Source organism: Uloborus diversus, chromosome 5 (assembly GCF_026930045.1).
Source record: "Uloborus diversus isolate 005 chromosome 5, Udiv.v.3.1, whole genome shotgun sequence".
NCBI classification, from domain to species: domain Eukaryota; kingdom Metazoa; phylum Arthropoda; class Arachnida; order Araneae; family Uloboridae; genus Uloborus; species Uloborus diversus.
The window spans coordinates 53,985,992-54,001,107 of record NC_072735.1 but is presented as its reverse complement, the minus strand read 5'-3'; the positions used below and the strand labels follow the sequence as shown (position 1 = coordinate 54,001,107).

At 33.3% G+C, this 15,116-nt stretch overlaps 1 protein-coding gene across 2 annotated transcripts in view; it reads right to left on the bottom strand.

Moving 5' to 3' along the window:
- The window catches only part of LOC129222810 (cysteine-rich secretory protein 2-like), a gene marked incomplete at its 5' end in the record, with an annotated part of 31,317 nt that extends 20,853 nt beyond the window's left edge, over positions 1-10,464 (bottom strand). For both annotated transcript variants that reach the window (XM_054857359.1, XM_054857361.1), the window contains 2 exon segments: positions 4,178-4,263; positions 10,237-10,464. In XM_054857359.1, coding sequence (XP_054713334.1) covers positions 4,178-4,263; positions 10,237-10,464 — 314 coding nt within the window.
- Positions 10,465-15,116: the final 4,652 nt, after the last annotated feature.

Sequence of the window (15,116 nt, the reverse complement as noted above, 5' to 3'; positions counted from 1 at the left end):
TCAATCAATGAACCAAACTTGTTTTATTTTAGTTTATGAAACGAAATCTACCGCCAAATGTCCCGTCTCATCGCATGGAACGGTCCGTTAGTTGAATTAAAATATATTGTATTTCAAATTCAGTATCTTACAAAATTTGTATATCCATGGAAGCTACTTGGAAAAGCATATTTGAGGAGCAAAATACAATTTATCTATTATGATACAAAGTTTTAAAAAAATCTCTTTGTATCTAATGTATGTTGTAATTTTTTAATTTTTTTTGAGCAGTTTCAATTCTCTCTCTCTCTCTCTCTTTTTTTTTTTTTTTTTACAACTTTTAGGTTTTGCTTGTATGCATAATCTCCCGGAACAACACTCTAGCTTTGCTCCAGGGAGACTCATACCGGGCTGATAAGAACATGTCGATACCACTACAATTTTTAATTTTTACCTTATTATGCAATCATTGGTTTAAAAAAAATAAATCGTGAAAGCCAAAAGTTGGTGTGTCTCTGACGAACATACTGAGATTGTATATAAGTAAATATCGAATAAAGTTAATATACAGGGTGTTTCTGAACTCTGAGGCAAAACTTTAAGTGGTAATAGTACACATCTGTACAAACAATATAATAGCAAAAATAAGGGTCCCAAACGTCTTCCGAAGGAGATAGGCGCCATTAAAGTTTAGGGTCCAAAACTTTAATTGATCATAAAAAACGGAAAAACTGGTCTATTTGTTTCCGGTTTTCGCTAAAATTATTCTTTTTACTAGTATTTTCTTGAAAATAAATTTTGAAGATGTAGTTTAAAAAATGCCGATAGGGGCGCCTTAGATTTTGGAGTAACGAACAACTATTTTTACCGCTATTTTTTTAAATCTTATTAAATGTTTTTTAATGCTTGAACTTAAACTTAAATTTTGAGCTCAAAATCTGAATTGTTGAGAGTGATTAAGTAGCGAAAACTGAACTATCTTCAAAGAATGAAATACATTTTGTCACACACAAAAAAAAAAAAAAAAAGCTTGCATCAAGAATAAATTAAGCTGCAACCATCAAACTTGGCAGGAATGTAGTTTGGTAAGAGATGATTTAAATTTCGTCGCCAGTGACGAAAAGGTGAGCACGCTTTGAGCATACAAGATGCGCAGATATATACGATTGAAAGAAAGCGATTGTGTGAAAGCTTGTTTCAAAGAGCACTTTAAACGAAACTGTCGAGTTGTAAGGATGCTATTGTGACTAGGACGAACTTTCGGTAGGCTTTAGGGAAGCAGGTTGCTTGTACGCGCGTATCTGCCGCCACCTCGGTCGGAGAGTATGGTAGTAGCTTAGTGTAGGTGAAAATAAATGAAACACTCTATTGCGGTTAAGGCATTCTAGAAACAGAAATCAGCGCGAAGATCGCACATCATGAGACCGGCCACTATCGTATCAACAAGGTCGCTAACATTAGTTCCATGCCGTTTAACACCTTTCAAAAAAGTGATGGTATCAAGAAAAACAATCTTGAGTAGACTGAAAGACGCTGGTATCTCGAACCGGAGCGGCGTCCATTGCGATGGATTGGATTTTCGTCGATTGGATTTTCGCTGCACTTGATTAGCTGGGTTGTGACAGACATGAGGCATGTTATCCCGATTTAGTTCCAGTGGTCATAGGTAACCTATTTCACTCCATTCCACGTCGTGTTTTGTCTTTTTTAGCTACTAGAGGAGTCTATACAACTTGCGATTTTGTAACCTTTCTTGTGTCATAACTTCTTAATAAAACAATCTTTTGTTCTGAATTTGTAATCATTTCCTTATCTTGTCATAGGCCCTATCCATTTTAAGTTTCATGAAGATCACTTGTTTCCTTCTGGGTTAATGTATTTTTTTTTTTTTTTTTTTTGTAACAGAGTGTGTTTTAACTTCTGAATACAGTCCAATTTGGGCAACTTAATCACTCCCAATGATTTTGATTTTCAGCTGAAAATTTAAGTTTAGGCCCCAGTATCAGAAAAAATCTAATGAGATTCAAAAATAGCGGTAAAAAATAGTTGTTCGTTACTCCAAAGTCTAAAGCACCCTCTATCGGCATTTTTAAAACTACATCTTCAAAATTTATTTTCAGGAAAATACTGATAAAAAGAATAATTTTAACGAAATCCGCAAATGAATCGACTATTTTTTTCGCTATTTATGATCATTTGAAATTGTGGACCCTAAACTTTAATGGCGCCTATCTCCTTCGGAAGACGCTTGGGACCCTTATTTTTGCCGTTATATTGTTTGTCCTGATATGTACTATCACCACTTCAAGTTTTGCTCAAGAGTTCAGAAACACCTTGTACAGGGTAATCCGTTTAAACCTGCAAGACCTTTATTTTTTCAACCATTAGTCCAAGATGTTTGTTCCAGTTGCAAAAATGTTCAAAATCAGATGCAGAGTTAAGATATTGATTGCTTGAAGCAAAAATAAAAACGAGTCAAAAAATACAAAATTCAATTTTTTATACGGGTCCTAGGTGTTCTAACTTGTATTTAGGGAAATAATCTCCATTTAAAAATAGTAATTCAAACACAAAAAGTTTGACATTAGTACGACCAATATTCACAGACAAATGAAACGCAGCATTTTGTGACTTACGCCACCTTTCACTCGCCGTCAATGAAACCTTTTGGGGAGAAATAAAGCGGTTAGCAAGGTGCATCAAGTATGTTTTTTTTTTTCAAATTGTTCAAAGTTTTGTAGTGTGTTTTGGCGTATCACGGCATAACATTTGCATTTATTTTTGAATTGCAATGAAAAATATAATTACCTTGTTCTTACTTTGACGACCTGTCATTCTTCTGAAAGGGCGATAAGTTCCAATGTCATCTTCTGTATGGTCCCTTAAAACTTTGAACTGGAATTTATCCTTGATTTTTAGTTGCACAAATGTCAAGTTTTTTGTGTCAGTTCTTGTTTTCAATGGAGATTTTTTCTCTAAATGTTAGTTAGGGGACGTATAAAAAGTTAAATTTCGTTTTATTTTTGTGATTCATTTTTATTTTTGACTCATTTTTAACTTGACTCAGAATCTGATTTTGAACATTTTTGCAATTGGAAGTATACATCTAGGACTAACGGTTGCGAAAATAGTGGTTTTGCAGGTAAAAACAGAACACCCTGTATAATCTTGGATAAAAAGCGTTATATATGTTCATTCTCTTTACATATCCACACCCTTTGGCGGATTGGAAAAAAAATCAGTGTAAAACCTAATTATTTTCTGAAAGGAATCATGGAAAATTAGAAATTCTAATTGCTGCTTTATTTATTACGATAAGTATGATTATATTGAAAGGAAGAAATAATCTAATTATTTAACATCATTTGATGTATGAAAAGAACAAGATGTTAAGGCAAAATAACATTGAACAGAACTTCAAAGTAAAGTAGAGCAGGATATATATATACAGTTATTTGGTGCGGCTCTATTAAAACAGATATTTTGTGTTTTCTTTCCCATACAGCAGAAAGTTTATGAGAATTAAGTTTTGACTGAATTTCTTGATTAACTTTCTGTTTAATTAGCATTTCTCAAAGGTGGAGCCGCCTATGTATGAACTTCCGCACGCTAATTAGCAGCGAAAAAGACACAGCTTTAATGTGCGTAACATTTTTAAATGTATCCTTTGTAGCTCCGAAATCCTTGTACGCAACATATTTAAAGACATCCGTCGTAACTCCAAAATTCGTGTGTACGCAATATTTATGCAGTTTTGTTCTACAGAGTGATCCGAAAGTGGGCGTTCCATTCTTTTGTATTCAATAATATGTTACTTACGGGTAAATATTTGTTCTATACAGTTACCTTGAAGTCTAAGAATCATAAACATCGATGGACACCATCCATGTCGTAACACAGGTGAATCCTGCACCATGTTTTCGCCGATGTTTTGCGGAGTTTCGGGGATTCGAAGATACCTGCGAGAACCTTGTGCAGAACTCAGCTGAGTTACGAAATGGATGGTGTTCTATCGATGTTTATTACTCTTAGACTTCAAGGTAACTATATAACACAAATATTTACCCATAAGTAACATATTATTGAAAATAAAAGGGGGTTAGTCAATTTTTGGATAAATCCGTATAATAACTTCGGTTTTTAACACTTAATAAAACAAATACTTAAAATGAAATTAAAAATATTCAGTACTACTTACTGGTGGCTATAATGGCAAACAATTAAGTACCGCATTCCACACTTATGCATTCCACATCCAAGCCGGTGGCTGGGAGCCCAGGCCAACTGCAACAATGAAAAACAGAAAATCAAATAGCAAGAGAATATGGGCACGAACATGTATTTTATTACCATACGTTTTTGCGAATTGCTGTAGCATCTGTTTATTACGCAGTGTTATAACCGCACAGTGCCGCGGCAGTTTATAACCGCAGTGATGGATTTAAATAATGCATTTTTGAGGGCCCGCTGTAAAAATAAGAGTTTTTGAGAAGCAGATACTACTTATTAATGTTTGGTCAACGGTAAAGTTTCGTCCATTTGAAAGTGGAAGAGAAAGTTGCAGTTTTTAATGCATTTAGCAATTCAAAAACTACTTTTGAAAATTTTGCCGCAAACTTCTAACCAGATTTGCCCATTGCCAAAACTTAACAGTTTGAGATGCAGCCATTCAGGTTAACTTTGAGCCGTTCCATTTCAATTCCCACCTATTCAAATTTTGTAACTCAAAAGAACAAAAAGCATTGTACAATTCTGAAGTCATTGTTTGAAAGCAAGTTTTCGAAGTTATTGAAAGTGCTCTTCCTCTTCCTACACTGCGATATTCTATGCAGTATTTACATTTAAAAATGATTTAAATCTTGTGATGTTGTAAAGTATAAAGTGTGAGTTTTTAAACATTAAGAGATTTTTTTCCTGCATTTTTTAAAGTTGCATTTCTTTTATTAAAACATCTTAATTTCCATCCCCTTTTCGATGTTGATAAAAGTTACCTTAATAATTCATTCCGAATGAATTTAAGAATTTCCAGCTTTCGGATTTACTATATACAATAGTTTAAGAGTGTTTCTTCCCTTTTGCACCAAGAAATACAATATAACTATCAAAATATGAGTAGACTAATTTAAAATAGAGGAATTGTGGCTCAAAGTGTGGCTAAATGACTACACTGCGCCGGTCGTACGTAAGATTAGAAGAGTAGTATAGTATAGATAGATTCACTGTCTGTTTTTGCAGTATAATTACAGCATTGCCAGAACTATGTTAAAATATGTTTTAAAGTCATTTGCGGACATAAAATGTCGCAACTAAAGCCTCCACCTATCCAAAAATGTCTTTACCATAGCATTGGATGGGCTGTAGTATGCAATTTTTGATAGTTGCATATATGGGATAACAGCCTTTGTATAAAGGAATTTTAATGCAAATTAATGAACAAATTCACCTAATAATCCTATTCAGTAATTTTACGCGTGTGTAAGTTATTTTATGAAGGAAACTAGACACACATAGTTTTTTTCACTAATAATAAAAAATGGTTTTTTTTCCATCCCAAACTAGTTGAAAAATTTCGAGACTTATGTACTTTGTGTTGATATTGATGATTTCATGAATTTGAGCATTAATTATTTAGAGATTTCATGATTCTATCCTATACATAACTGAACTAGACTAGAGTGCCGTGAGAAAATTCTAATGGGGTGGTTTCCTGCAGTCAAAAGTACTACTTTTAGTCACTGAAATTGATAGAATGAGTAAAAAAAATAACATGGACCCAGAAAATACTTTCATTTTCCAAACCGTTATTTTTTAATTTTTTTTTTAAATGTCCGATTTTGAAAACAAGGGTTGGTCTTTATGACGTCACAAATGATGCAATTTGGCGCATCTTTCTACCGTGTTTCCACGTTATGATAATCAAGAAGCGAATTAAATATTGCTCTCTACTCTTGCTATCAACCATATCGTTGCCAATACACGTGAGTAAAGATGTGAATTAAATATTTTGCTCTGTGATTGGCAACACTGAATGGCATTTCGTCATTTGTGATGTCACACGACCGAAGCGTAAACAATGAAAGCGCACATATTTCAGTAATTTTTTTAAAATATTAAACTTAAACAAATTATTTTAAAAATGGTCAGATCCTATGTTTTTAAGCATGCTCTTTCAGAAAAAAATACTTTTAAAATTTTGGAAACGACCCCATTCTTCAAACGCTGCCGCGAATGGGAAAAGTTTGGGAAAACCCCTGAGCTGGAAGATAATGCTATTACTGGAGTCCTTACAGAAATGGAGAGTTGTATAAGAATGTGCGAACGCTGGATACTTCAAACTAATTTCTTCCTGACTGAAGAAGGGAATGCTTGTTAAGTAAATGTTGTTGATTAATAACGGAACACTTTGAAATCAGGGCCGTATCCAGAGGGGGGGCCTGACGGGCCCGGGCCCCCCCCGAAACCCAAAATGTTTTGTACCGTAAAACAGAAGGCTTTTTTTTAATTTTTTTTTTAAATTCCTAATGTCAGAAAAGGAAAATAACAAAGTTTTTTTAATTAATTTTTCTACTACTCAAAATTTATAATATTTTGAAGAAATACAGAAAAAGCAGTTCTAGTTCTCATTAGCCGCAAGGCACACTTGAAATTTAGACCTTTAATTAGGACTTCCTGCTCTCTTTCCCAATTCAATTCAGGGCAGTCCTGGGTTAAGGCATGCCCTTTGTCAGTTCGTTGTTTTTCAAGTCTACCAAACTGACTTCTGTGCACTTCCTCCTCCAGGTGAATACACAGAAATTTTGGGGCTGTCACAAATGTCTTTTTTGGGCGCCCTCCATATTGTTTACCCATATTTTCAACCCTAAATTTAAAGATATTGGGCCCTATTTAAGCTCGGGCCAGGGCCAACAGGTGTCCCTTCTCCCCTCTGTGCACGACCCCGCCCTCCTCCTCCTATAACTCTTATAAAACTTACACTGTACTGATTTCGAGCCGGGGACTCCCCAAAGGTTGGGCCCCTAGTTTTCGATTAGGCGAGTATCTTGTTACCAAGATGTGCCAAATTCAGCTCCTTGATACATACTGAGTAAAAAATGCAAAAATCACGATTCTCGCGTTTTTGTAGCATAATTTTCAAGATCATTTTTGTGACTGATATGTTTCATGTCTTTCATTTATTTAATGCCGAATTCAGTATCATGGAAGTTCTTTTGTTATTGCTTGTTTTTTTTTCTTACCTCTACTGCATACTGTTAATACCTTAAGTATGAGGGAAAAAAAATAACACTTATTCTACTCTCTTTCATTTACTGCACTACTTGTGATTGAAAAAAAAAGTTTGTTTCGAGAAATATTTCGTTGCATTTATTTTTTAACTTAAAACGGGTGTGTCTTACAAAGTTATAATCATTTTGTAAGACTGTGCAATCAACTTCTGAAAAGTGTAAATAAAGAGCTTCAAATAATTTCAACTGTTAGAGAGTCTTTGAAAATTATTTAAGTTTTTGAAATTCCTTGAAAAGTTCTTCAATTTTGTATCTTATCAAGAAAATAAAGTATGAATTGTCCAAATGGCCAGAATATTACTCTTCTGTTCTTATTTTCTGAATGTCTACACCATTTCTTTTAAACTATTTTGTAGAATTTTCATACTGTAGGGCATTAAATGGAAAAAAATGGGAATAGGGTTAGTGATCAAAAACAAACTTCACTAAAATCCGATATGAGCAGATGACGGGGTGCTTCTCTTTTCTCCTCTCTCGTTTTTCCTCTCTGTCCATTAATTTCCATGATTTGTCGAGCAAGCAATTTTTATTTTGTTTGATCTTGATTTGCAAAAGAATGTATAACTTTTGAAACACTTTGTTTGCCTATTTTTTTTTTTTTTTCATATTTTTGTAGTCTCAATTACCTAATATAAGGCCTCAAATTACAGATTTTTTTTCAAAAATTTTTCGGGGGAAAAACCCCCGGACCCCCTGAAATTATGGATGTTCTACATCCGACTTAAAGAGACACTCTCCTGTTATCCTTACCACTACAAGGTGAATAGGAAAAGTAATAAGAAATTAAAATAAAATAACAACAGTCCAAACAGTGGAATCATTAAAAATCGAGACAAAAAGTCTTCTATGTTAACATTTTTATGCGTTTGGTGTGTCTATGTATACTATATGTGTGTGTGTGTGTTAGGGCAATGTGCTAATCCGGGCCCCTCCCGAAAAAAAATTCTGGATACGGCCTTGTTTGAAATATCTGAAAAATGTTTGAATAAAACCATAAAATCGTAAGATTCAATATACAGTTCGAACGCATTCAAGTATTGCGACCGGTTTATGAAGAAGGGAGTACAGGAAATAAATTATAAACAAGAAGTTCGTCCAGAAATAAACGAGTCTACTTTCCCGTATTCCAATATCAACTTTCAAGTATCTAATAAAAAAACTCAAAATTAGTTAAAATCGCAAATTATTTATACCATATTTTTTAAAAATAATTTAAGTAGATTTCTAGAAATAAAATATGCCTCGCTCATCTGAAGAATTAGATGCATAAAAAATAAATAAACGAACAAATAAAGTAGCAGCACATTTTAAACAAAGCAGCAAATATATTTTATTCCATTAAAAAAAAAATCTTTAACCGCTTTCAAAAAGAAAAATAATAATACTTAAAATTAATTAGCAACTCTAATAAACTATAGGGGGCGCTGCAGCCACTGTCTAATGGCGGATGAAAAAGGTAAAACAAACACACGCCGTAACTTATAACTTGCTTTGACGCTTAGTGAATGACAGTTATTTTTTATCGTGTTAGTAAAAAGCTTTCTTTTCTGTTCTTCTGAAATTACATTACGTCACAAACTGTCTGAAGCCTGTAATTTACCCTAAGGAAAACACGTGGAATGGAATGTTTTACCTTTTTCTTTAGTGTTGTTAACGATTGCAAGGTAGCGTATTCGAGCTCTGGAGTTGCGAATAAGCTCAATAAAATAAATCCATCATGTCAAAAAAAAAAAAAAAAAAAAAAAAAACGTTTGTTTTTCCCTTGTTGTAAGAATATTTTAAAAAATGAATTAATGTAATTTCAAAAATAAATTAAAACAGTAAAATGTCAACTAAAGAAATGATTTTCATTGTCGAAAAAAAAAATCGTTTGCGCATACCTTTAAGTAGAAACATTAAGGACTCCGAATTTCTTCGCCAAAAACGGAATACATAAATTAAAACTTAAGAGTGAAAATAAAACAAATCATATAAACAATAAGTATTTTACAGTAAATACCATAGCTGTGGAGTCTGAGTCGGAGTCAATCTCATTTTGGGATAAAAGGGTCAGATTCGGGAGTCGAAGGTATTTAATTCAAAGACTCAGAGTTGGAATCAGTCCCTTAGAGTGCGCAACTCTGGGTTATTTCGAGATAAAAGAGGCGGAGTCAGTCATTTTTCCTCCGTGTATAAATTTTTGCCAAAGTTAGAAAGTCAGAGTCGAAGTTGAGGAGTCGGAGTCCGACTAATTTTCGGCCACAGTGGTCGGAGTCGGAGTCAGGTGCCCCAAAATTCTTGGAGTCGGAGTCGGAAGTTTGCCGCCAAGAGCTATTTCCAACAAAATTTGTTTGAAGTAAATCCGCCTTCAAGTGCGGAATCTACATTGACTTTCAGTTTCCCCGTAGGCTCTAATGTTAACTTATTTGAACTGCTCAAAATTGATCGGAAAATTATTCAAATCTAAAAGACATTTTACATACATGTTTTTCATCAAAAACGTTTTTTTACAAAGTTTGTTTGAAGCAAATTCACCTCTAAGTTCGGAATTGCCTTGAATTTCCACGTAGGCGCTAATGTTAAGTTTTTTTGAACTGATCAATATTGAACGAAAGATAGTTAAAATAAAAAAGTGAAATATAGAAATGAGGTGTCCTCGCCGAGCTCTTTTGAACAGAAAAAAAAAAAAAAATTCGAATCGGACTATTTACTTCAAAATTATTAGGGGGGGGGGGAGGACAGACCGACAGACATTTCCCCTCATCTCAATACCATACTTTCCAATTTTTAATTTTTCGAAATTATTATTTTTATTATTTACTTATTTATTTATTTATTTTTTGTTTTTCGCGATCTTTCAAGATGCATTAAGCCTTCTTTCATGCTTTTTTTTTTTCTTTCTCTGACTTTTACTGGGAAAGTAGGCTAAAAAGAAAGAGCAGAGAAACGAGTTTTCTCGCTCGCACCGTTCACGCACATTTAAAAAAAGATTTACCTGTATAAAGTGGCCACATTGCTTTTCTGGTCGGCAATACTGATTTTTCAAATCGTAATAATTGTATTCATCGTACCACAACCACACCGCATTGTAACCCGTGGGATCGGTGCCGATGTAAAGGTTTTGACCGATAGTATCTGGATAATCATTATCCGGCATCCCGTGCTCAAAAACACACTTGGTAGCCCATATTTGAGCTAGCCGCTCCAGTTCATTGTCCCATTCCTGGAAAAAAAAATCTAGATATTAGTTTCTGTGAATTATATATCAATTAATATGTGCCTATAACAGTTGTACTTACCAGCCGACTCGGAACTTCCATAAGCAATTTGGACCATCGAGAGAATCACCTTTATAGGTTGAGGAAGGCTTTGGTCGGCAGTTCAGCTGTCTGACAGAAGTTCGAGTCGGCTGGTGAATAAAACCGTAAGACTATCAATCAATGCCATCTCAATGCTGTTGACACTGCAGAAAATATATTAAGAAAGAAATTTTAGTTATAGCAGATCAAATTCCATAAAAAGTCAAGTTTTCAAAGCAAAGTTTCTTGATCAAGAGTTTTTGCTTTTATTTCAATGAATTCTTTGCAGTTTTGTTTCTTAAAACTTCCGCAGCCGTGGCGACACCATGCAGTTTTGCAAGTTATTGCCCGGATATTGCCGGTAGAATTTCAAGCTAGGAAAAGTTGAGTTTTGAAAATTTGAGGGAATAAAACAGGACAGGATATATGAATTTGCTAACAGTCTTCGACTGTTTTTTTTTTCTTTCAGAGAATTAAAAATAAATAAGCAAACATCTATCGAAAGGAAGACAGATGTTGAATCACCATTGGATTAAAAAAAAGAGGTATTTCTGCAGTATTAAGATTATTTTTTGCAACAGTAGAAAAGTTCGCAGTCTTCTTTAATTGGGTGAGTGAATTCTTTTGATTGAACTTGGCAGTATCTTAAAACTAGAGCACTAATGAAAAACGGAAAAATATAATCCCAATGAATAAAAGCTTCGGCGTGGAGCATAAAAGCAATAAAATAACACCGCCATGAAGAAAGAATTGTGAATTGATCAATATATAAAATGGACAACTAAAACCCCAATACATAAAATACTAGTCGACCCGTGCGGAAATCCGCACTGAGCTTTAAATCGTTTCATAAGGCATTTCTCTCTTAAAAAATTTCAAAGAAAGAACATTATGAAGAAGAACCGAAAAAAAGTAAGCGCAGAAGAGAAGGCATGTAATTTAAATACATCAGTAATAAAACCTCGTTAAATACAACATTGTGATAATTTGATCATCGCTCGCCTTTTGGTCGTACATATTTTCAATGCAAACATAAATATCATTAAAAGTGGCTAAGTAATGACTCGTGAAAGAGCAATAATTGTGCATGTGAAAAAAACAGGTTGTGTCAAATACAGTCCTGCCCATGTGAGCATCTGACAGGAAAAAAAGAAACATTAAAGAGATATTTGTTGGCACGGATTCGAATTGGCGCCATTCTGATTAACAGCCCGACACCCCAACAAACCTAGCAATTGCGCCTTCCTTTTCGAAAGCTATTCATTGAAGGAATGCGTAGTAAGAAACAGCAAAAAAGCTTTTTGCCAAAAATAATAATAATAATAATAAGATCATGCTTCTATATTTTGTCATTAACCAGCATGATACGATTTAAAATCATTCGTAAAGTATGGAATTTGATTAAAGAATAACGAATATCTCACGTAGCGATAGAAATAAACATTCAAGAGAAGTAATAAATTAGATTGAAAACAAGTGTTTTTATCTTTGAATATTGAACTATTTCACATAGAAGGTTGCTTTAACCGTTACGGCCTAAATGTACGCACATGTTTCTCTTTTAATCGAACACTTAAAATTCAAAACCAAAATCAGTTGGAGTCCGTTTTTTAAGTGTAATTTTTCGAACGTAGAGAAAATGTATTTTTTGGGTGAAACCCGGAGTTTTAATTTGGCGTAGAATTTTTTTCATTTGTATAAAAGGTCGAACACTGCTATTAGAAAAATCTACATTTCAGCGTACAAAGAAAATGTTTTTCTGCACAAAAAGGATTCCCTTGAGGTAAATCTAATACTTTTTAATGCTTACATTATGTTTAGTGGTCTGGACGGAGTCAAAGCTTAAAAAAAGGAAGAACGCCCTTCGATTAACAGTCAACTTATCCGAATGATAACTGTAGCCTGCATCAAGGAATCGAAATACCAAGTAGCATTCCCACTGCATTTATTTTATTACGTGTGTATGTTATGAGTACATGTAATGCGTAATACTAATATAAAATTGATATTATGTCGGACAGCCCAAGCTTGCCCAAAGTTCAGATAGTTTATAGCCGAACGCTCTACCGAAAAAACTTATCAATTTAACCGAACAACTAAGTCCAGTGCTTTTAAGCTTTATTAAAATATAAACACAATCTTTTTTTTTTTTTGCCGAAAGCGACGTAAAAAATTGGAAAACTGCATTAGAACTTTGCTTTAAAAAAAATGCATAAGACCTACAGGCTGCATCAAGGTTTTGAAACAGCAAGGAGTGTTTTCGAAAACTTGATTTTTCGACCGTAAGTCTATTTTTCGTCGTTAGCCAGCCTGATAAATTTTAAAATGAGAGGGGAATAATATATAAGGTAAGATATTGAAGAGAAATGTTTTTATTTTTGAAAATTTTTACAATTTGTTACCGCAGGCTGCTTGAACCGTTATAACTTAGATGGCAGCACGTGTTCATCATTTAACAGCACGGTTAAAATACAAAATAAATTGAACTATGCTCTTTTTTAAGAGTAGCTTTTCGAATGTAGTAAAAATGTGATAAGCTTTTTTTTTTTGCAAAAAAAGAAAAAATATGTATTTTACCCATCAAATTGAGGTAGTAATTTTTTTATTTGTACAAAGAGTCAAAAACTCATTAGAAGAATATATATTTCAATATACGATTTATTATTATTTTTTTCTGAACAAAAAACAATTCTATTGTAGTCTGAAATCTTAAACCTGTTACTTATATTTTCACTTACATTATGCTTTAATTTTCTTACCAGAGCCAAAGCTTTAAAAAAAAAAAAAAACGTACAATTCAGAAGTACTTTAGCACAAAACCACATTAATTTTTCATAACAGCAAAGTGCGTTTCCTACTCATTTATTCTATTCCCTCATATTTGTAATTCACTTACTTAAGTATTCATGTAATGCACGATATTTCTCTAGTTTTTTGATGCAGCTTGTCCGGACGCGGTCCCGAACACGCATTCTCCTGGCTACGAGGAGAACGCTCTGCCGATCAAGCTATTCAGCTCTGTCGGTCATAGTGCAAGTTAAAGTTATAAGTTTAACCGAAAGTCTCATTCTGGTTCTTTAAAACAGGTTTTTCGGCTCAAAAAACAATTTTTAGACCGTGGGTCTATTTTTCGTCAGTAGCCAGCACCATAAGCTTTAAAATAAGGTGTAAATCAAAGAAATCGATCAAGAATTGAGGAAAATCTGGCGTAGAAACCAAAAACAGGCTACAGAAATAATATATAAGGATCGTCGTGAATCATAAAAGATGAGTTAATCAAGGACAAACGAGTAATGATGAGTCCCATACAAGGAACTCAATCGTGGAAGCATAAAAGGTGAATTACTCAATATAAAATAGACATTGGACAAGTATAAGGGCAATTCCATGAAACTAGAGACATCACAGAAAAAAAAGAACTTAATTGTATCAGTATTTTTTTTTCTTTCATATGAGGAGAAAAAGACTGTATTTTTATAAAACTATGCAAAAAAAGTTATAAACGCATTTTTTGTAAGTTTTGTAGGCAAATTGGAACAACACTACTCGTGCCCATGTGTCGTTGTATAAGCGGCTCTAAAAGTTAATACTTTTTTTCACTTAGGAAATTAATTGTTATGTCTACAATCTTATTTTTTATTAAATTTTAGTTTACACAGGAAGGCCAACAAAGAAACTTTAAACTGTTATAATTGTCATTTAACATTTTTTTAAAACTAGGCCTCATACTAATGTAACATCAGTCACAAAATTGTATAAAAGTTTGCATTGCTTAAACAAAAACAAACCCAAATTAATAAAAAGTCATACTCTCTTCATTTGTAATGATATATTTAATATTAATTCCTTAAGTACTTAGAAATACTTGAATTTAATTATTTAAAACTTATTTAAAATGTGTAACATCAGTCACGTTTCTCTTTTCGGTAATAAACCACAAACAAATTGCACAAATGCAATTGATTGCCGCAGAAAGGCAAAAAAAGAGGCGAGATAATTAAGAAATTAAGAAAAACATGAAAACTACAAAAATTAAAACAAAGTAGAAGCTAAAAAGAGCGGACGATAAAAAATAAGTACAATAATTTTTAAAAACCTAGCATAATTACCAAAGTTAGTTCAGAATGGAACTAAAAACAGAAATTAGATGCTGAAGTAGAACAAGAGTAGAACAAATTTAAAGTATTGAAGTCCCAGGTTTTAATTATTAGCTGCATTACCCCTCTTCAAAATAATGAAACCCTGGTAAAATATGTTAGTTATTAAAAACGCTCTTCGTTATATCTTCACAAAAGAAAACCGCAGCCATAAAAAAATTTCCAACACGAAATTTGACAAACATATACAACTAATTCTGAATGTAATACATTTGAAAAAAAGTGCTATATCATAGATATATAAATATTTCTAAATGTCACAGCTTCATGCAAATTTCAGAGCTATCACCATCCGACTTGCAGCCATATTATAAGGAGTAAAGCTTTTTTTTTTAACTTATAAGCTGCAGCAGGGGCTTAGCAACAACACTTTCTTTGCAGTAAAGGAGGGAATCACTTCCAGCAGAATATGTTCCAAA